This window comes from Melanaphis sacchari, unplaced genomic scaffold (assembly GCF_002803265.2).
Source record: "Melanaphis sacchari strain LSU unplaced genomic scaffold, SCAv2.0 Contig2162_pilon_pilon, whole genome shotgun sequence".
Lineage (NCBI taxonomy): Eukaryota > Metazoa > Arthropoda > Insecta > Hemiptera > Aphididae > Melanaphis > Melanaphis sacchari.
In genome coordinates this window covers 251-23,647 of record NW_020271085.1, presented here as the reverse complement: position 1 = coordinate 23,647, position 23,397 = coordinate 251, and the positions used below count along the sequence as shown (strand labels likewise).

The following is a 23,397-nucleotide window of genomic DNA, read 5'->3' as shown; positions in this document are numbered from 1 at the left end:
CGATCACGAACAGACACAATTAAGGTATTTAGAACAGCATATATATTGCAATGCAAAATAGACCATTTCTGATCACGATGATTTAATTAAACTACAAGAAATAAATGTGTAAATCTAGGTAAATACTTCATTCTAGATATTCCGCAACAAATATAATAAATCACATATCGAATATAATGAAAAATTAATATCTAAGATTATCACATTAAACTCAAAATTAAGTATTCTTATTGACGAATCTACTAGCTATATAAAAACTACTCTGGTAATTTATTTAAAACTTATTTAGGTGGAAATAATCCGAATATGTATTCTTGGATTTATGTGAATACAATCACAAGATGCTGAACAAATAGAAAAACAACTTTTAAACACATTAAAATCAAATGGTTTACATGAAAATACTTACAAAAATTGGGTGGCTATAGCTACAGATGGAGCTAGTGTCATGGTTGGTAAAATTCAGGTGTAGTAACTCGTTGAGAAATATCCAAAACTATTTACTTGGCATTGCTTTAATCATAGGCTAACATCAGTATCAAATAAAAGACGGCAGACGAGAATTGACCATTTAAATGCTTTATAGATAAATTATATAGTTTATACAATCAATCGCCAAACATTCTCGTGCTCTGAAAGTTGTTGCCAAGATCTAAACTGCAGTTTAATAAAATAGGTCGTGTACTTAGTACTCGATGGGTATCCAGTAGTTTAAGGACAGTAAGACAGTTGGTGTCATTGCCGCCTTCACTCATTTCAAAATTTGTGATGACCAAAGTAATGATAAAAATACACCGCAGTATTTATTGGTTTGAAAAGACTTGAAAGTCCAGAACGCCTTAGATCTAGGTATTATGGCGATGTACTTCAAGAACTTCACCATCGAATGCACCATAGTCCGAATAATTACGCTACCAAAAGCTGAACAGTCAATAAAGAACAATTAGAATAATTGAAAGTTTTAAACAAGAACCAGAGAATATACAAATAGCATTAAATGCTAAATCAAAACTATTATTTAATGAGATTGAGCTTTTTCCGAATAAAAATTGTTGCTATAATCAAAATCACTTATTCAAAGTATAGTTGATAGAATGACGACTGATTGTTCGAGGTCAGAGATGAGAACTAATATCAAGCAATACGTAACCGAACGAAGTGGCACACAAGGAAAGTATACGGCGTATACCGCCGTATACCCTCCACTACAGCACTGGGCAAGGCGTTGTTTAAAATGTATTAAATCCATAATTTCTTTTGTAGGAATCTTAAAGTTTATAGCATTTCTTTTGTACTCAAGCTACGAATTAACGACTGCCATATCAAATATGTGAAAAAGCATACGTAAAGTCTACTTTTTGGATTTAATGAATGTACGATAATAACTTACCAGCTGGTCGTGTTTGTCTATACCACCCATACTTTTATAGTATAAATAAACAAATTCGGAACATTCAATAAAAACCATTGATTTTTTTTTTACGATCAAATCTTTGTACTATAATTGGTGTTCCCGAAGAAATGAAATTTGATCCGAGCTGTACAGATTTATTATCAAACCACTTTACCAAAGCAATATTATGATTTGAACATATCTCGAAACTAGTTCCTCGGCTCATTTTAGCTAGTTGTTTATCTTTTGGAAACGGGGGGTTATTGAATCTATTTATTCAGATTGTTCCAGCTGCAAGTATTTTATACTTCAATAAGCAGCAAAATAAGTTGTAAGAGGAGAAATAGTTGTCAAAAAATAAAAAATGTTTGTTAGGCTTTACATTTTCAACCAATTTTAAAACGATTGCTCCACCTAGACCAAAATTTTTTTGCATATTTTCATCGATTTGTGTAGACGATCCTTGATATAATAAAAGATTATAGACTAATCCACTTTGTCCACACAACAAACAATTTTTTATTCCCCACAGTGATGGTTTACCCCTAATATATTGTTTTATTGATAAATTTTCTTTAAAAGGGACAGTTTGTTCGTCCACACTTAGATTTTGTTCAACAGGTAACTGGGCACAGCGTTTAATAAATGAGTTATACATCGGACGAATTTTCACAAATTTATCGCTGTTTTCTTTGGGTATGGCTTTATTATCTACGACATGGAAACAACTGCGAAGTTCAAAAAATCTATTCCTGGTCATGTTATCCGCGATTAAAGGCACTCTAAAATTTTTTTCCCAACACATCCTAACTATTAGATATTTTAGAACACTAAAAAGCGTATGTATTGCAATCATAGTTTTAATTACATGTGTAGAAGTATTTTTAAATTTTTTCAAATTTTTTTGAGCAGCATATATATTTGTATATTTTGTCATATTTTCGAAATCGTCATTAGAAAAATATTTAGTAAAATAATCAATTGGGTTTAAAATATCGGTCAAATCTGGCTGATTTGAATCAGATTGTATTGTAATGATTGGAGGAGTAAACGAACATTTTTCCAAAATATATTTTTTTTTAATATTGGAATCTTGGTTGATCCATATATGATGTGTACTCATTGACGCTTCTTGGAGGAGGTAGAGGGTGGCCTTTATCTCAGGTCTTAGGATTCTGTCGACTTTTGCCCAGTCTGTCTTCCGGAATGTTCCCATTACGCTGAAGGTGCACCGTGGAGGGATAGAAGAATGTCTTCAGTGCATCCATCCTCTGCCACGGTGCGAGTTTACTCCTAGCGATACGGAGCCCAATGTCGTTTTTCTCCGCGAGAGTTGACAGCGGAGGTACGATGTTGAAACCGACTTGGACTCCTAGGAACGTTGCCGCCTCTCCCTCGGCGAGCGGGCGAAACGGGGAGTCATTGATGTGGAAATGTAAAAGTGGGTGTCCTTGACACCCACTGGTCGGCGTTCGGACAGATGGAGAAACGCACACTTCGCCGCATTGAGCCTGAGCCCCAGCATGTCCAGGCTATTGTGAGCAGGGTCGATGGACATCTGGAGCTCAACGGGGTTGTCGGCGATCAAACAAAGGTCGTAACAAAAGTGTAGATGTCCTGTATGGCACGGAAGAAGTCTTGACCGGCTCCACTCGACTCAATTGCGACTTCCAGTGCCGGGTGTGGAATCGCTCCAAATGCGTTGGACACGTCCAGCCAGGCCACGCACTTGTCCTTCGCGTGCGTCCTGGCCTTCTTGAACACTCGGTTAAGAGTGTGGATGTGTTCGAACTCACCATCCGCCGGCAGGAAGCCTTTCTGACAGGGGTTTAGCACTTTGTTGGTGGTGAGCCACTCTGTCAGCCACCCGGCAACACATCCCACGTACAGCTTGTATAACGTTCTGCTGAGGGAGATGAGCCGCCAATTGCATAGGTCTTCCTTGGCTCCCTTCTTGTGGATGAGCACCGTCACCGCTTTCTTCCATGCGGGTGGAATCTTCTTGTAACGGAGGCACATGTTGATGATCTCCGTAAGTACTGTGCATTCTGGTTCGAGATATTTCCAGTACCGATACGTGAGCCCGTCATCACTAGGCGCCGTGTTCTCGAACTTGCCGAGTCGTTTCGACACATCGACGCACTGGAACGGGTCCATCGGAACTGGGTTTCGACCGTCCACCCGTGTAAATATGCTCCTGTCACATATGTAGATGGTGCCCATACTGTGTGGAAGTGCTCCTCGACCTCTGATACCGCAACTTCGCACGTGTAGAGGTGTGGTATCGTCCGGTTGTAGAATTTGTGCGTCGTCGCCGTCTTCCTGTTCGGGCAGAGGCTCACCCAACTGGTCATCACCACCATCCGCTATGCCGCTCGAGGCGAAACTGCTGCTGGAGGCCGGCGATGGATTGCGCGGCCGCCATAGTTCCGGGCCGGCCACCACGATGTTGTAGGACTCATTTCTCGGAGATTCAAGACGCGGGGGGGAGTTTGATGCTGGTGGGACGGACAGTCTGTCGCTGGCCCCACGCAGCCTACTCCCAGGCCTTGTGGTGGTCGGTGGAATGGTTGGTGATGCCGACAGGGGTACGCCGCCTGTGTCCGGCGGTCTGTACCGGCCGGTATCCCTGGCACGTCTACCACTGGTATGCGAGCATCGCCTCCTCGCGCCGGTCGCGGGTCCTGACTGGCGCGTAATCGCTGCCGAGTCATCGAGACCAGTAGTGGGGCCGACGCGGCATCCAATGCGTCCCGTCGACGGTGGCTCTGGACGTGGTTGGTGAGTCCTTGTTTGCTGGGAAACGACTCACTGCAACCAGCCACCGTACAAATATAGCGCTCGGTGGAGTCTTCGGCGCCTTCAATTTCGACCGGGCACTTATGTTCGCCCGGCCGGACCCCCAGCACTATCCTACACCCGACACATCGCACCACTGTGGCCTCCGCTTCCTCGTGGAGGTCCCGGATGTGCCGTACGATTGACTGCTTAGTACTTGTCCACACTTTCACTTTGAAAGCGGCGGAGCAATCGTACGGACACTTTACTGTTGTCAGCAAAGGGAACTATATCACGATTTTGCGGCCGTCGAGTGTAGGTTGTTTCCGCCTCACTGGTGCGAGACTGTTCGCGACGCTACCGCAGTCGGACACAGAGTCGCTATCCAACTCGTCGCGGTCTAGAGGTGACATCGGAACGGCTCGCGTGGACGGGCTGGTCACCTGGCTGTTGCCAGCGTGGTCGGCCATGACGGGGACTAGACACTATTGGGAAAAAATAATAACTCACGTGTGGAATGAACAGACTGTTCCAAAAAGTGGCGTTCAGCTGGTCGACGAAAAACAAACATACAACACACACGTGGCCAGTTGGACAAGAGACGGCGAACAGCTGCTTGAAAAAAATCACGACGACGAAAAAACAGCTGGGCCAAAAGACGGCACCAGCCGGGAATGGGAGCACTGCACCCTGCGTCCAGACTGCTCCAAAAGGTGGCACCAGCCGGCGGTTTTGGTGGACGACTTCCTTGTTTGTATCTCTCTGTCAAAGCGCCGTATGTTTTGCGTGTATTGCACCACGGTTTTGGCGTGCGGAGTATGAGCCATAACTGGGGGCCGAGGGACTCCGCGCTTTAAGGTGCGCCACCACCTTCGTATTTTTAACGTAGATTGGGCTACGGGCAGATCTTTTAGATGCCAGCAATGTCTGAGTACGGCCTAGGCCCCACCTTCTACCCCTGGGTAATTTGTCCAATTTCCAGGGGATGGCCCGCCACGAAGGCGCGGTACTATGTACCTGGAACCTGGACCTATCAAGGCAAAGGCCATATCAGACAGTTAAAAGACACTTAACATAGAAAAAACATATAGAACAAATAACATAAAAATCGAGTTACATTCGTATCGGTTAGAAAGATCAGTAGTGTATGTTATGTGGGATCTGTTAACTGTTCAACTATTTTTATACAAAAACCTGGCGCCGAGTTTTCACTCGCGGTGACTTAATTTTCTTTCTAAAATATAGTTAAGCTGATAAGAACAGATTTTATTTATCAAATTTTTAAAACGGGAGACAAATTATGGGATACTAAAATACTTTTATAATAGAAAAAAATGTAGGTGAGGGGGAAATATAATTGTGATCAAGCTTAAATTACTAAAAATACAAAAAAGTTATATATATAAAAGTTGTCAAAAAATACACAAAAACAAATAGAATATATACAATGGATCATTCTGCAACTTGCCGGACCCCGGACAGGTGCTCAATGTATATGTCCCTTGATGAGGAAATTGTATAGTTAACGCACAATTTCCTCATCAGGGTTGCATACGGCCTACTACAGAGCACCTTCATGAAGCTGTCGTTTCCGGGGTCCCATGATCTGAGGGCTTTTATGATGAAGGGTACAACTGCCGCCTCACAGTTGTACTGGGCAGCTAGCTCTGTTCTAAGGTCCTCGTACTTGGACCTCTTCTCTGCTGCTACCGCCTCAAACGCCGCTGGCCGGTTGTCAAACGGCACAGTGACGTCAACCACATAGATGTTTGGGCCCTTCTTCAGAACTAGATCCGGTCTCAGGACCTGATTCTCGGAGAGGACCTTAAACCTCGTAGATGCCGCTTTCTTAATCCTGGCGACTATGGCGTTGTGCCTCGCAATGTAGAGCGCGGTGTAGCGCATACAGTGATCGACGATGTAGGCTAGGCTTTCATTTGTGTACCCACATCGTCTACACCTGCGGTCACCGGCTCTCCACGACGAGGAGCCATTCAACGGCACGAGGTTCAGTCTCGCCGGATAGACGAAACGCTAATCTGCAAACCTCGTGAAGTCGCCGTCTTTAAGAAAGTGGGAGGAAGATGGATGGGCGGCGGCACACTCAACGGCTATGCCTTGATCCGGTTTTTGGATAAGGTCTTCGCTTCGTTTGAGTCGGAGTGTGTTCCTTATCACCTCCCAATGTCCAACCGACATTAAGTCTTTTGGAAGCGTTCCGCGCCCTCGACCATACGCTGCTCACTCCAGACCCCCTCACTGTCCGGAAAACGCCTTCTCACCCGACAGATATGACGCGGCTTCCTTGACAGATGGGTCCTTGAGGATTCTCCGTCTGGTCACGTCATTCACGTGTTCGACCGCGTCCCCCGCAACATGTTGGTCAGGTGAGGTGTACAACTTGAAGGCGCTGTCCACTGCCGCGATATCGGAGTCTTCTGCGAGCAGCCTAACACCGCAACACCCTCTATTGATGGATCCATAAATGTACTCCCCCGACGCTTCCTGGGGGAGGTAGAAGGTGGCCTTTATCTCGGGTCTCATTACCTTGTCCACTTTCGCCCAGTCCGTCTTCGGGAACGTTCCCATACGCTGGAGGTGCACCGTGGAGGAATAGAAGAATGTCTTCAGTGCATCCATCCTCTGCCACGGTGTGAGTTTACTCCTAGCGATCCGGAGCCCAATGTCGGTTATTTCCGCGAATGTTGAGAGCAGAGGCACAACGTTGAAAACAAATTGGGCTCCTAGGAACGTTGTCGCTTCGCCCTCGGCGAGCGGGCGAATCTGGGAGCCGTTGATGAAGATGGGGGTGTCCCTGACACCCATTGGCTGTACCAGTTGCATACTCCTAAAAATTTTCGTACGTACTTAACCTTCATTGGAACCAGAAAATTATCGATGCAGACTAATTTTTCCGGCTGTTTCTGTATACCTTCCTAGTCTACAATAGTACAATGTGCCCAAAAATGAAATTTTGCGTAAACCGATTTTACATTTTTTTTGTGTTGCACGTTAGTCCGAATCTCTTAAGGAGTTCGAAAACTTTCTCTAAGTGAGCCTGGTGTTTATACTCGTTTTTAGAAAATACTTCTATATCATCTAGGTATACTTGTACGAAATCATCCTGACTTCGTTTATGAGTCTTATGAAAGTCATTGCACTATTTTTTAGACCGAAAAGGAGGACTCGGAATTGAAATAGATCTCTACGTGTCCGGAAAGCCGTATATTTTTGTGCTTTTTCCTGCAGTTGCACTTGCCAGTAACTGCTCCGCAGGTCCAGCACGCTAAAATTTTTCGCATTCCGCATTTGTTTAATCATTTTATTAAGATCCGGCATCTGGTACGCGTCGGACTCTCCGTCACGTCGTTAAGCCGCCTGTAGTCGACACAAAGGCGGATTGTCCATCCTTTTTGCTTGCCAATACTACTGGAACGGCCAACGGTAAGGTGCTAGGTTCTACGAGCCCCTTTATTTCCATATCATCGATAGCAGTTTGTTGTAAAATGTGCATTTCCATTTGTTTACAACAATATTCCAAGGATTAACATTACTTGTTATCCATAACAAGTCATCTTTATTGCCTTAAAATAAATAAAACGATTTTGAATTTTAGATATTTTTTATGAAAAAATATGAATTTTTGTCATTTAAATTGATCTTAATAGTTTTTAAGATTTACTTTCATTTTCAACAATAGATGGTATTTGTTGTATATTTGGTAATAAATTTGTTTCAGTACTAGTAACTGGTGTTATTTTCCTGATAACTTTTCTCATGTTACAATATTTATCCCACATTTTACCACGGTTTGGTGTGACTTTATTACCTTCTTTTTTGTAAGGAATATTATATGATTTTTTTGACTCTGATGGAAATAATTGTATTATACTCTCAGATTTTTCTTAGTTAATGATTCTTTTAAACAGTGACTAATTATTGAATAAGTCATTTTATTTTTTTAAGTTGAACTTAAAATTTGGCGTTGTTTGAAATAATTTAGTATTATGTTTCCTTCTTCATTCTTAGTAAGAATTTTATAATCATCATTTTATTCCTGTTGTAGTTATATGAAATTTAATAAATTATTTTTTTAAAAGGTTGGCTGGTTAATAAATAATATCAATACATAATTATTATTAATATAAAAAGAATAATTTACTTTTGATTTTATTCTATTATCTGTCAATTGGTTCATTGTTATAAATTATTAAACTCTCATCAACATCAATAATATAAAATGTTTGGATTTAATTTATGTTTATATTAGTATTACTAGATCCTGAAGCAATATTTTCCATGTCAGTATCCTTAAAATAAATGTCATTTAACTGATAGAATATAATTCAAATAATTTAAAGAAATAATTTTTACCACTTCAGAAATTGGCTGTTTTGCTCGTTTTTCTAATAAAATATTAAAAATCTTTGTCCTTAAACCAATTTTTGGAATTAGTTCTTTTAACATTTCTCGAGTTAAATTCAAAAGAGATTCTTAATCGATTTCTTCTTCTAATTAAAAAAAATTAATTCTAAATTTTAATGTGATTAATTCAATATTTTTATTTAATTTTAGGAAGTCTTAAAATTTATAAATTATAAATTTCAGTTTAAAATTGTATTTATATATTTATTTCTAAAATTACCAATTATATTATCAGGTAAATTCCATTCCTTCCATTTTATTTTAATCTAATCGTCCATTTTAATAAATTAAAAATTTAGTACGTTCCTTTACACATAAAACAAAATTTAACAATGTTAAAATAAAATACTATTTTTTTTTAATTTGAAAAATATTTCATGCTAGAAGTTTCAATTAATTAATAATCTAACGATCTAGTAGCGTCTGGGTGATCTACCGTGTTCGATCCGTAACATAGCGATGGTCTCGTTCCACCAATGAACTTGTCTCTTGCTGGCGAGAGAAGAAGTTCTGGGTAGCATGCAGGTGTCGCAAGCGGCGGATAAATAGGTAACGAGTTAGTCGGTGGATTGGTCAGCGGTTGTGCCGGCGTCGAGGCGACTGCCCAGTGAACTGCCAGGGCATCCGTGTCCATGCGTCTGTTGGATTATCCTGTGAACCGTTTGTGCTTGGTAGTCAAGTCGGAACTAAATGAAGTTGTGATCGCTGGCCGATACAACGTTCTCCAGCACTTTTCAGCCGCGCAAGACTGGGGTAACATCAATGATCGACTCAGCGTTTGAACTCCGGTAGGTGGGAGTAGCACCCATATTGGCAACAAGTAAGACCAGGCTGGCTGCAAGGTCTGCGATTCTGTTACCTCTTGTGTCGTTATGCGCTGATCCTCACCCCTGGGACCAGACATCAAAGTCGCTGCCGATGACTAATGGCTGTTCGAACAGAGGCCTCGATATCCGCGAGAAAGGCGGAGAACTCTGCTTCAGACATTTCGGGATATATAACAGCTATAAATATGGGTGTCGAGTATGTCTGGTTTAGGCGAAGCCGTGACCCGACCCAGAAGACTCAGGAGCAAAGTCTGCCGTCGCCGTTAATATCACCGCACATGAGCGATCATCGCTAACCACCCACCAGTCGTCCATTGCCGGGGTCCAGTTGAGCTCCGAGACCAAAAGAACCTGGGTGCCGATGTCAGCAGTGGTTTTTTGCAGCAGACTCTGCGCCGTGGAGCTCCAATGCAGATTTATTTGGATAAAGCTTGTCATTTTCGGGTGGAAATGATCATCTCAAGGACGGCTTGTCTTCGGTTTGCACAAGCACCAGACCCTGGCTTGTGGGGTAAGCGGGGTGCCTTTAGACGATCGAATGCCACGCACTTGTCTTTGCTTTCTGTGCAGTTTGCCTGCATATGGCCCGTCTGGCCGCATCTTCTACAGACTGACGAAAAGTTAGGACCGGTACATTGTCGGGTGGAATGGCCGAAACCGTGACACCTGTAGCAGTGAGGAGGTTCAACTCGGCATGGATGGACCCGTGTCCGTCGGCACTGTAGCCAGCCGATTTGAGCGTGTTTCAGCCTGTTGCTTCTTTAATGGGAACTGTTGCTGTGGCTATCTGCTGGCCGTTCCTAGTCTTCTATATGCCGGTGACTTTTATGCCGTCGTCGCCGCCTGTTTTCGAGCTTCTCCGCGGTGAAGTTCATTTCGGAGTGCCGCAAGTACTTCTTCTGCAGTCGTGATTTCATCAAGATCCACGATCTCTACTAATGCCTGTCGACTGAGGTGAATGACGGTGCTTCCGGTTAAAGCGGCCGATAGTTCGCTGCGAAGTTTCTCAGAAGCTGCGTTAGCTTTGGTGCCCTTTGTTAGGCAGACTAGTAGATCGCCCTTCTGAGTTTTGCGCATCGATGTTACATGAGTACCGAGTTGACCACTCTGACGGCGTGGAGCGTGTCGGCATATGAAGTTTGACCACTTTGACAATGACTGCTGCTAGTCTGTGCGGGGCAACTATTGTTGTTCGAGCGGTGTGGATGAGATTGGCTTTGGCTGGTTTCTTTCTTACTCTGATAAATGGAGCTTCTTCTCTTGCATCTGTTTTTAACGCTGGTACCAGTGACTTAGGTGTAGCGGTGATGCTCGTGCCGTGTTTGGGCGTTCTACTATCTAGCTTTGACTTGGTTTGGGGTCTCCTACGCCTGGACTTTGATGCTGCGTTGGCTGCTGTACCGGGTTCGGTATTTGTGGCAGCATCTACGGCTGCTGCCGGTGACGTTGGTGTTGGGGCTTACGGCCTGTCGCTTAATAGTACCGCGAGCGCCTTGCGTACTAATTCCATTGCTTTGACGATCTTGGTGAGACTAGGCCCGATAAGGTCTTCGGCGTGTTGGTTAGCAAAGCTTAGGAATAAATCGTTGACATACTCCACTTCCTCGGTGGCAGTATCCAGTGTGCACTCTGTACACTATCTGACTATGCCTATGTTACTATTTTCAATAATTGTTATCAATACTAAACCAATGTATACATTTACTAGTAATTTGATGCAAAATAATTTTTGAACGACATATTTTATCTACACTATTGCGCTAAAAGGGTAAACCTATAATATCTTCTAACGAGCAACAAAAAACAAAAAAAAATTATAGACATTGAATCATTTGTTTATATTTATTTTTAATAAATAACAATAGTAGTAATCGCTAGATATTGACTAATATTTAACTTTAGTTAATACACAAGGTGTTGGCGCTACAGATTTATTTCAGTCTATTTTAAACTTAGGTACTGAAGTTATATGACTAGTGATATCTGTAGGAGATAAATTCGTAAAACATCGTAAGTACATAAGTTGCTCATTATCTAATGTTGCTTTTTTTGGTTTCTTCGGTGGTTTTTGCTTAGGTATCATCAATCTGTTAGGTAGAAGCTTTTGTACCCTTACATTTTGAAGAGGCAAGTCGTATATTTTATTAGCTTCGCGTTGAATGAGTTTCACTGCTTCACACTTTAATTTTATATCCTTGAACTTCTTTGCTTTACTCTCTTCAATTAGTTTTAATATTTGCTCGGTTTTTTTCCATAGAGGTTTTGAAAATTCATCTGAATCATTAAGCATTTTATATAATTGATTAAATAATGATATTATAACTTTAGAGGGTCTAGTAAGATCTCCATATGGTTTATTAAGTTCTGCATAAATATCCAATGACATTAGTTTTATATTAAATAAGGTGTCATCAAAGAATAAAAGTTTTATATTTTTCAAACTTGTCTGATGATTTGCAGTTAAAATTTGGTTGATTCCATCCATGTTTGACACTAAATTCTGTTTTAGTTTATTTTTGTATTTACGTCTACCATAATAATACTGCTGTTTATTATTCATAACTTTGTGGGAATTATTTATCATATCCAAAATTGACATACTATCTCTAGTTTTCTTATCCAACAAAACTAATCTTTTTGTAAATTGTTCTTCAGATTCCCAGTACATTTCTAATACTGGTTCTAATCGAACTTCTTTAGCAAATTCTTCTAATGGTTTTTGATAGGCGTAACTCAAGTAATCTTCATTATTCTTTTTACTGAAATCACAATCAGATCTTACAAAATCATAATTTAACTTATCAATATTGAACTTCATTTTCCACTCCGGTGGACTCAACCATGTTAAAATCATATAACATCCTTCTGGTATCATAATGCGTTTCAATAGTCGTAATACTTCATTTTCTACGCCTTCATAAACATGTGTTAACTCTTCCAATTTATTTTTTGGAACTTTAGTATTAGCTATTTCAATATTAACTTCGTCTTTAATATTTTTCAGCCGATTTTCTAAATAGTCAATATATTGTGAAAATGATATTTTTGCTTGGTTAAGTTGACGGACTTTACATATGTAGTCTTTATTATCTCGGCTAATACTACTGTTTATATCTATCCACTGTTTATCAATATACAAAATCGATAGCTTTATATATTTAATATCTTCTAAATCTAAATTATACCGTATAAAATGTCTATTAAAATCGTCATATAAATATGCACGATTCACCAACTCAACAATATTACGAGGCTTTATTTTTTGTTTAGCATTCAACATTTTTTTAAAAGCTATTTTTTGACTTTTTGATTTTATATTTGTCAAATATATTAAATCGTCAATTGTTACATTCTGTTTAACGTCACTTAATTTCTTCAATACTTCGAGTTTAAAAACATCTTCATTTATTTTGATTTCATTATAATTTTTATTCTTTTCTTCTAATTTTTCAGATAAATTTGAAATTAATTGTTTCGCCTTTTCTTTAAATTTTATATTTGAAACTTTATAATGTTCCAAAGAAATCATTGAATCAGATGAATTAGTTTTAAGGTCCATTTCTTAATTGTAAAAATAACTATAAACATTAAAAATAAATATTTGATGTTTTAAAAATATAGTGTAAACAGTACTTTGTTATTTATTTCCTAAGATACAGATATAGTATGATTATCTGCGAGTTTTTATTTTTAAACAAAAAAATTGTAGTTGCTAAAACATGATAAAATAAAAATAATATTCATAAAAATTATTATAATTAAGTCTAGGATATTTATATGTAATAACAAATCGTAAAATATACATTTTATTTACCAATATAAGCAAAAATATGCTAAAAAAAAAAAAATTTTTATTGTTTCTAAAATTATTATTCATTGTTATTCATTACATTTAATACCTATTAACTTATATAATTACATGCCACTATGATGTATTATTTTAAACTTTCAATTACAAACAACCGGCGATTTGGACGTAGAAAACAAAATGTATTGATTAAAACTCTTTCCTACATCACAATGTTGTTATAGCATATTTAAAGGACGCGATTTATCCTAGAGTTGAATTAATATTAATATCATGTCCTTCCATTTCATACTCACCGCTTATGATACTACGAATTTTTAAAATTGGTTTGAATCCTTTATTCTTTTTTACTACCAAATCTATTTAAATTTGTACAAATTCTGCTACTCTCCCGTCACATTATAATAGTTCATCTTTCATATTTAAAATAATTTTTAAGCCCTCATCAATAGATAGTGTACTTTTTTCTAGGTTAGTAATACCTTCGGCGAGAAAACAAAATTTACTTTTTAAATAAGCTAAATCTTTTTAAACAATTATTTTGATTTTTTAATTGATTGCTTCGTCTTCTAAATGTGATGTTACACATTTTATTGAATCAAAAATATTTAAAAAGTTTTCTACTGCATTGATCCATGTACCCTATCTAGTGTTAATTGGTTGTGGTGGTAAAGGTAAATCCGGTAATAGTTCACGTAGTTTGATAATTCGGCTGGGAGCTTCTAAAAATACTTTTTTAACCGTCGTTTTTTTTATGAACAGTAGAATATGTATTTTGTAAACATTCGCTTATTTTTTGAATTCTATTTGCCAAACAGATAAAATTAATTAAATTTGGGAATGATATAGTCAAGAAATCGATGGATTAAACCGTATATGGTGCGACGTCAGAAACAAAAAATAATACTTTAACGTACTTCACTTTTGTTGGACCTGATGGCTATAATAGGTGCATCGTATAACTAAATATTTTACCAATAATTTACACATTAAATGTTAACATTAAAGTTTTTCACTCATTAATAGATACAGCTTTAAATAATTGTTTTCATGGAGAAGATCGACTATGACGAAATATTGCGGATATTATGTTCTTATATCACTTATTAAATGGTCTTATCTATTCTCCGGAATTATTATCTCACATTGGTCTGGTCTTAATGTACAGACTCACGTATTAAGAAAATCTAACTTTTTTCATGTTTCATATTAGTCAATTTTTATTCTTATATTAGTCCCATAGAAATACATTCGTCTTATAAAAAAACATACCATCATGAGCATATAGCGAATATCATGAAAATCGGACATGGACGATACGCTGTTTATTTTAGAATAAGACATTTTTTTTTCTACCATTTAACTAATAGTATCCTACTTTAGTCATCATCAACCACTGTTGAGTATTACTTCAAGCAATAATATAAATGATAATGAAAACTGATTGTCAATAATATATGAGAATAAAAAATTTATAAATATAATATAAAATAATAAAAAAATAAAAAAAATTGTATACCAATAGCAGTCGTGTCTTTATTTTTTATCAATTACCCTATAAATATTACCTAGATGTGTGGTACATATAATAGCAAGGAAAGCAAAGACATACAATGTGGTACTTCATTGCAGACTTGTATGCAATATGATTTTTGTAATACTTTCTTTGTATTGTTTAAATTTCAATTAGGTACTAAGTAAATTGAAATTTTTGTTTTTTGTTTTTTTTTTTTTTTAATAAAATGCTAACATATAAATGCTCATAAATGTATTAATTTATAAAAGTTAGTAATTTTTTTCTTTTTCAAAAATCCATTAATTGTATTAAGTGTGTCGCTATTTGTATGGATCAAAATTAGGGTGTCGTCATAACAAAAAGGTTGAGAACCACTGGTGTAAACTAAAACACTTAACTTTGACATATAACCAGCTATGTTTACTTGAATAGTTTTTGGTTAGTGCGTAATTATAATTATTTATATTTATACTTATACGAGTACTACATAAATATTAATTACTTTTACACAAAAATAAGTTTTCATTATTTGAAATCCACAAAAATATTACCATTATAACAGGATTTACTGCTTATTGATTTTTAATATACTTTTTGTTCTAGCCACTATGTAAAATATTTATTCTTATAAATGTATATGAATACACGTGTGCGTTAAACCTATACGTGTACATGTATTAACGAGCATAGACTCAAAAAATCAAAAATATGTCGTTGATGGATTGTGAATTAGTTCATAAATCGGCGATGGAAGGTTAAAATTTTTTTTAAAATAGTGACTATAAACCTCGTGAAGGTAATTGAAGTAACCATCGTGATACGTAACATAGTATTCTTTAAATTAATAAATAAACAATTGATAACGATTAATATTATTTTAACATAACATTAAAGGAAATATGTCTGAAAACGATCTGAAAATGGACGTGGATCCGAGTGTAACAGAACTTTGCGACGTCACTACGCAGCCGGTTCGGGAATTCATATACCGATACTACATGACCTTGACCGGCGTTCCACATGACACCTGGAGGCTTTACACAGTCGGTGCGCGTTATACGCACGTGGGCGGTTGCGGGCCCGAGGAGGCGCGTGACCAAGGACCTGTTTTCGGCCAATTCCAAATCCACGTGAATATCATGCATCAGCGGTTCACCGAATGCCAGTTTTTTATAAGATCGATCTACGAGCAACCGATGGCAAACGGCTGTATTCACGTACTAGTCACCGGCGATAAGTCGCGTAGTAAGCAGCCGGCTGTCTCGTTCGTCCAATCGTTCGTGCTCGAGTTTATACGCGAGATCAATCAGTATGCCATCGCCAATTCCATACTTAGGGTCTATACGTTATCGCCACCTCTGCCCCGGTGACCTCCACTACCATTGCCACCACAGCAGTGGCGTAAATACCGAGTGGGCAAGGTGGGCAAATGCCACGGGCCTCGTAACCGAAGGGGGCCCCAGCGACCCCAGCCCATCTTACAATACCTATACCCTATTGGCTATTTCTATATTCGTCATTCGATTAAAAATTTCACAAAAATAGATATATTATTTTGATATCTGAAAAAAAATACTAAGAAATACGGACCTTGTATTAGTACTATGCATCTATACTATGTATAGACTTTGCAAATTTAAAGTCAAGAAGGAAAACTTTTCTCAAGTAGTTTCAATGTTTTTATTTGGTTAATGTTGCATCTTTTATACTTCATGATAAGTTTTTGAAGAATTATTGAAATGAAACAAAATTATGTTATATATTATACACATAGGCGTAGTTAGGGGGGGGGGGGGGGGGGGGGGGGGGGCCCCCCCAGTTGAAATAATAGCCCCCCCAAAAAACTTAAGGCCACCTATATTTAAAAAATATGCAAATAAATAATTTTTTCGATATTTAAATATCGATAAAAATAATTCGTTATTTTTTTATGTCACTTTATCCATTACATTTCTTATAAGTTATAATATTATCATTCAATAATGAGTTGTTTTTGTCGGTCGATATTATGTCGTTAAGGTTAAATTGTGCTTATTTTATTAAAATACATCCATACGTCATCTATTCATTATTTTATTGTGTTATTATTATTATTATTTACTAAAATCACAGAACAATAAAATGCAATAGCGATAACTGATAAGAATATAAGATAAGCGCTACAAGCACGTGATGGAAACGAAATGTACCGAATACCTATCACTAATTTTATTGTGCTAGGTATATTACGAACCTTTGAATAATACAATTATTGTAATTTATTAATTCAATCAGTTTAGTGTTTACCAAAATGGAAAAAAATAAACTATTTAGTATTTTCTGTAAACCTAAGCGGTCTGTAGACATTTCAGTGGCATCAATAAATACTACAAACATAATTGTTGATGTTGAAGATGATGCATCTGTAGATGATGTTATGCCTGTGAAGGCTGTACATGAACCCACACAAAATGTACAATGTGATATTAATGACATTTTAGATTTAGGTGATATTGACTCGGGCCCAGCAACACCTATATTAGACGTAAGTTTTATAATATATACAATTTATATAATTATATATAATATTATGTATAGCTTGCCTAAAACCTCGCCTAAAATTTATTGGCTTTTGCTGTTTGCTTATTCCAATATCTATTATTTAGGCGTATCCTAAAACTTGTTTTGGATCACAAAATCGAGCTTTTACTTCAGCATTATTTAAACAATTCGATTGGCTTGAGTATAGCATTTCAAAAGATAGTGTATTTTGCTATGCATGCCGTACATTTGGTACAAAAAAATGTAAATCTGAAGAAATATTTATAACTAAAGGTTTTAACAATTGGAAAAAAGTAAGTGTTTATATTTTTAAAGTATCTGCATACTTTATTCATCTATCCTTCTGGGTGCTGAAATTATGTAATGCTCACTAACTCCAAATACAATTTATTTAATATTACCTACAATAACCACTGTTAAATCTTTTATGTATTACTATAGTTACTTATAACTTAATAAAAATATTAATTGTTTATAATTTTTAAGAATAATGTGTCATAATTATTATTTTAGGATTTACTGAAGATTGATTTAGCATCGCTTAAAGCGGAAATGATGGTAGCTAAAAACTGCCTGGAAAAATATGAGGGTTCAGAAACTAGAAACCAAATAAGTTCATTTCAAAAATGTATTACAGTTGAAACATTTCCGAATCTATATAAACTTCTGAACTTGGCTTTAAGTATACCGATTTCTTCAGCATCTTGTGAACGGTCTTTTTCGACTATGAGAAGAATCAGTACTTATATACGCTCTACCATGAATAATGATCGTTTTTCCTCTTTAGCTATTATTAATATTGAAAGAGATGTATCGAATAATATAAATGCTGAAGATATTTTAGAGATATATTCTAAAGAAAATAGACGTTTAATGTTGTAACCGTAAAAAAAAAAATAGAATATTTTAATAAAACCTTTGATTGTCACACGTTATTTGTATTTTTTATGTAAATTTGCAGATGTACCGGTTGGGGGGGGGGTTGTTAATCCTTTGCCTGGAAGGGCTAAAGCCCCCCCAAAAAAATTGACCACCCTACGCCTATGATTATACATTCATAAATATTTGTATATTACCTACCTACTATTTAATAAATAATTACATAGGTGTTTCTAGTATTATTAATATGGAATGATTTTATTTTGTGGTGATTATTACAACATAAGTAATATTTTGTTTTGTTTAATTTGATATTTATTATTCTATAAACGTATTATACTTTTATAATATTTAAATGTACCTACCTAAAAAAATTTATTAAGTACAAGATGTGATAAATTTATAATTAAGTGTTGCTAGTTTGCTTACAGGTAAGTAATATGTAAACAATAAATATAACCTAACCATAAATAAGGATAAATCATTATTATTACTGCTTATTTACTTTTTTTGGAGGGCCCATATTATTCTTTGCACACGGGCCTCCAATGACCTATTTACGCCACTGCACCACAGTATTCGTTCGGATGAATTAAATAAGAAACATTTCTGCATTACACATTTTAAAATTACTGTATAACGAGGCCACTTCTTGACATAATTTACCACGACTGTACATTGTTATATTTTATTGAATAGTTATTAGGGATGACAAATAATAATTAATAATATATAATAAAAATAGTTATGAAATACATTTTTAATGTTGTGGTTTAATATTATTATATCGTTTCCTTTTCAAATTTCCCTGCAAGTCGCGCATTTATGACATAATTTCTAGAAGTTTTAAAATTTGTTAGCTAGTTTCTGTATAATTGGATGGATATATAAGATTTTTATTATTTAATGTTGATCAAAAAAAAAAGTTGGTTTCGCTTAATTAATTTTTGGTGACCTACCTACATCATTTTGTTAATAATTTACATATTTTTCTTAAATACACATTTTTATTATTTTTTGGTCATGTTTTCGGCAAATGAGATTTTATTTGAGGGTTTAATGGCAATTTAGATACGGTGTTATGTGATTCACATAAACTTGAAATTACTGATAGCCAGGCCCGTCGCTAGGGTACAAGCAAGCCATGCGTTACTTTAGGGCGGCATAAAATTTTAAAGAAATTGAGGCGGCAAATTATAAATTTGTTATATTAAATTTCAAAAAAGACGGCAATTTAATTATTATTTTGCGTCTTCATAGTTAATTGTTACCGTAAAAGTTTTGCTATCTCGTTATGATCAGTGGCGGTTTATCCCAAAGATGGGCCCGTGTGCAAAAATAAAAAAAGGCCCCCTTTATTTTTTGTAATACAATTAATAATGGATTCTTCTAAACCAACACCTGATTGATCTAAAATTTCTAGAAAGCCAATAAATGATTCATTTATTTGCAGTGTCTTAGGATTACCATCAGAGTCTAAAATAATCGAAACGTATCGAATAACTTGACTTAGTTGATCAATCTTACTAATATCTTGAGTAGTATCCATTATGACAGAAAAAAATGGTGATTGGTTAATACTTAAAATAATTTGTTCTAATATCGTATTTGCAAGTAAAGTAATTATCTCATTTTGAATAGTATTACTTAAATAATTTGCTGTGCTCTTACCAGCTGGCATACTCAATAGTTTTTCCAATATAGGATCATATTTTGAAATAAGAGTAATTATTGATAAAAAATTGTCTTTATTTTTACTAAATTCTGTTTCTCGGTGACCTCTAAAAGACAAGTTGGATGTAGCTAATGTTAATGTGACATTGATAACCCGATCTAATACTTGTCTCCAAGAGTTACATTCATTTTGAATAGATAATTCCATTTCTTCGGAAATTGTTTTATTTAGGCGCCATTGTACAAATATAATACAACATTTAATATGATCATTTGAATTATCATGGCGTTTAATATTTTGAGTAAGATGTCTCCAATCATTATTTCCCGTAACCCATGATGAACTAATTCTATCTTGAGTAGAAAACAACCAACAGCATTGACAATATATTTTTTTTTTTATTGAACTTAAGCCCGGCAACTAGGGCCATTAGCTGTTTGTAGGGGTTATGAATTATGGTAAGGGGTAAGGTTGGTACGGTAGGTTGTATTTTTACGATTGTTACGGTTGATAGCAAACACGTGTATGTGTGGCAAGGTTTTTAACCACTACGATCCCGAGTGGTCACCCATCCGGGAACTAGTAGCTATGGCCGTTACTTACTCTCAGTCGCATTCCGCGACTAGTAGCAGACAACGCGCCACACCAAGCCACCAATATATTTGATTTAAAGTTAATGAGTAACATAGCCATGTACGTTTTAAAGTAATATTAGCCTGATTTGTGTAAAATAATAAAATTTTCTGAAAATGATCTAGAAATTATCACTGTCAGTGGAAATGGAGGCGACAAGGCCCTTGAAATGATAAAACGTTTTCTTGGTGGCTGAGTGGTTCTTTAAAATTAATTTGTCGGTAGGAAATATAGATTAAACAATTAAAAATATTAGGTTCAACATTTTTAGTATTATTAGTATCAATACTAGATATTGCAGTTGGCTCTAAGGCAGAATTACTATCAGTATTAATCGTATTTAATAAAATACCTGAGTTATCAATATCTTGCTCTTTTCTGTTTCTTCGTGGTTTTGTTTAAATATATACCTAACCTAACCTAACCTATCGCTTAACAGATTCTTCTTTTGTTTTAATTTTCCGTTCGCAGCATCACTAGCAGATTTTGATGCCATTATATAATAATTAAAATTAATAAAGTTAATATTTTATGAGTATTTTGTAAATTATTTTGAATAGACTCTAAACGACGACACATGAGACTATAAGTATCACAAAATAATACAATCACGTAATACTTTAACGAAGCGAATAGCGATAATATTATTATTTAAAACACGTTCGACGTAGGAGTCACCGGTGACACAACCAGTTTTTCCTGAACGGCGGGTGTCACCGGTGACTCATATAATTTCACTTAAGTAAATTTCCTAAGTTGAAATGCAATTATATTTTAAGTTAAAGCCAGAATCATGTTCACTACTATATTATTAAGCTTGTGTTAACCTGGTCAGTGATTATAATGAGTCTAACTGAGAGTATTTACTATTTTAGAAAATTAATAATCTATGCATTTCGGGTTATACCTAAACAAATTTTAGATACAAACCTATTGTTTTGGTTCTGATAATTAATTTTGATAGTCATAATAAACCTTTGGTACTCATATAAAATTACATAAACATAATATTCAACATACCTGACATAATAATATACTGTATACAGATACTTGGTAGTAGGTAATAAAGTAAATTGCTTGTATCTTTACAAATACAAGAATATTTAAATTGAGAACCATTTGTTTTAATAAAATTTTGCAATTAAAATAAAATAGAAACAACTTATCACAATCAAAAATATAACATAACATAAAACTTATATCTAGCAATAAAAACAATTAATAAATGAAACACCTTATAACCATGTAAAGAAAATAGAACAACATAAAACTTACAGCCTTGCAATAAAAATATATAAAATTGTTAGTGACTAATGTTTGTTGAAAACAATGTAAACAATATGGTTTGTCACAGTCTTGGCAAATTGTTTGAAACCATTTTGCATTTTCTGATTCTTTAGGCCCAATGTCAACCTCAGATTTCTCATAACAACCTACATCTCCTCGTTTTCTGTTTGAATTCCCAGATTTTCCTCTCTATCAAGTTATGTGGTCTTTTACAAATTTTGGAGACTGATGGAGTTGACAACTTGAAGAAATAACATCACTAAGTAATTCACGAATGAGATTTTCGCGAATTTTATTTGCATATTACTATTATTTGTGACACTTTATAAACGTTCCATGCATTTACTTACAACTGCCGTACCAAGAGAAACTCAAATGCAACTTTATGGTACCACCGTATGGTTTTCTAAGAACACTATGATAGCTAGACATTTGATCTGAGATATCTACACCTTGCTTGAACCTATTGTAAAACAATATTGCTTCTGGTTCTTTACATTTTCACCTAATCGATTTTTACCTGTATCAATTATGTTTACGTATGTTTTGTAGTTATGAATCTAACGGATCTTTTATCTTTCCAGTGACCAATAACTATACCATTATCATTTTCATACCAATTATATCACCCTTTTCATTTTTTTCATCTTTCATTACATTTTTGGAGTGTTTTACATTTTCCTCAGTGTTCCAACTAAATGTGTGTTTGATTCAATAAGTCTTCAGCAATTTTCATATTATTATAATAGTTATCAGCGACCAATGTTCTTCCAGTGTTTAAATATGAGTGCATTAAGTTTTACAACAGTATTACTAACTCTTTCATCAGATAAACCTGGCTTTTCATTTTCCTTCATAAACAATAGATTTAAAAGTATAACCACTTGAATCACATAATTAAAATTTTACCTATTTAGATGATTTACCTGGTAAATATTGTTTGAAGACCAAACGACCTCTAAATGGTACCATTGACTCATCAATTGCCACTGTTTCACCAGGAGTTTCAACTTTTCAAAATTGTTGTTCAAATATTAACTAGGGTCTATTTTATATACGGTCTGTGATGTCAGCTGTAGCATTATTTTGTATATGAAAATCTTAAAATATCTTTAAATCTATCTCTAGGCATTACAGATTTACAATTCATTTTGTATAGAAACTATTTGCCAATAATCTGCAATTGTTGGATATTTACTAAGCCCATGTACAACATGATGGTAAAAAAATTTAATAATTCATCAGGTCTACATCTTTCCAATGAGGTTTTAGTTTAGCATTTTCATTTGTCATACTTACAATTAGGTTTAATAATTCATCATCAACAATAAAACGGTAAACATCTGAAGCTCTTAGATTTAATTTATTACTAATATCTGAATGTATTTCAGTATTACCAGTATATGGAAATTGTTTAAATTTTGGCCAGATATATTCATCCAATTAATATTAATGCCATCATATTATTAAGTTGTGTATTATTTGGAGATGTTGATTAATTGAAATGTTGATGTTTATTAGGTGGTACATTTTTGGTGTGAATAGTTCTTCCTCAAAACCCCCTTCTCATTCTCATTCTCTACCTCTAGTATGTGCTCTTGACTGTACTGGGGTGGCTACTGTATTTGTCAAATC

General features: G+C 35.6%; 4 protein-coding genes across 4 annotated transcripts; 2 read left to right on the top strand and 2 right to left on the bottom strand.

The window, feature by feature from the left end:
- Positions 1-1,670: 1,670 nt before the first annotated feature.
- On the bottom strand, positions 1,671-2,153 carry LOC112593955 (piggyBac transposable element-derived protein 4-like). Its single transcript, XM_025338545.1, has one exon. The coding sequence runs from the start codon at positions 2,151-2,153 to the stop codon at positions 1,671-1,673; it is 483 nt and encodes a 160-aa protein (XP_025194330.1).
- Positions 2,154-2,977: 824 nt separating this feature from the next.
- Positions 2,978-4,641, bottom strand: LOC112593954. Its single transcript, XM_025338543.1, has 2 exons — positions 4,468-4,641; positions 2,978-4,189 (listed from the first exon to the last, which is right to left on the bottom strand). Exons 1-2 carry the CDS (start codon positions 4,639-4,641, stop codon positions 2,978-2,980), a joined length of 1,386 nt encoding a protein of 461 aa, XP_025194328.1.
- An 11,005-nt stretch (positions 4,642-15,646) lies between these two features.
- LOC112593953 (ras GTPase-activating protein-binding protein 1-like) lies at positions 15,647-16,117 on the top strand. Its single transcript, XM_025338542.1, has one exon. The coding sequence runs from the start codon at positions 15,647-15,649 to the stop codon at positions 16,115-16,117; it is 471 nt and encodes a 156-aa protein (XP_025194327.1).
- A 920-nt stretch (positions 16,118-17,037) lies between these two features.
- LOC112593952 lies at positions 17,038-18,170 on the top strand. The gene is made up of 3 exons (XM_025338541.1): positions 17,038-17,271; positions 17,393-17,602; positions 17,802-18,170. Exons 1-3 carry the CDS (start codon positions 17,038-17,040, stop codon positions 18,168-18,170), a joined length of 813 nt encoding a protein of 270 aa, XP_025194326.1.
- The last annotated feature ends 5,227 nt before the right edge of the window (positions 18,171-23,397 follow it).

What these genes read in the sequence shown, in the direction of transcription:
- LOC112593955 (XM_025338545.1), bottom strand. Translation starts at nt 2,153, where the DNA reads ATGACCAGGAATAGATTTTTTGAACTTCGCAGTTGTTTCCATGTCGTA.
- LOC112593954 (XM_025338543.1), bottom strand. Translation starts at nt 4,641, where the DNA reads ATGGCCGACCACGCTGGCAACAGCCAGGTGACCAGCCCGTCCACGCGA. An exon ending in CACTCGACGGCCGCAAAATC is followed by an intron (nt 4,190 to 4,467) that starts GTGATATAGTTC and finishes GTCGTTTCCCAG; the next exon opens with CAAACAAGGACTCACCAACC.
- LOC112593953 (XM_025338542.1), top strand. Translation starts at nt 15,647, where the DNA reads ATGTCTGAAAACGATCTGAAAATGGACGTGGATCCGAGTGTAACAGAA.
- LOC112593952 (XM_025338541.1), top strand. Translation starts at nt 17,038, where the DNA reads ATGGAAAAAAATAAACTATTTAGTATTTTCTGTAAACCTAAGCGGTCT. An exon ending in CAGCAACACCTATATTAGAC is followed by an intron (nt 17,272 to 17,392) that starts GTAAGTTTTATA and finishes TCTATTATTTAG; the next exon opens with GCGTATCCTAAAACTTGTTT. An exon ending in TAAGTGTTTATATTTTTAAA is followed by an intron (nt 17,603 to 17,801) that starts GTATCTGCATAC and finishes TTATTATTTTAG; the next exon opens with GATTTACTGAAGATTGATTT.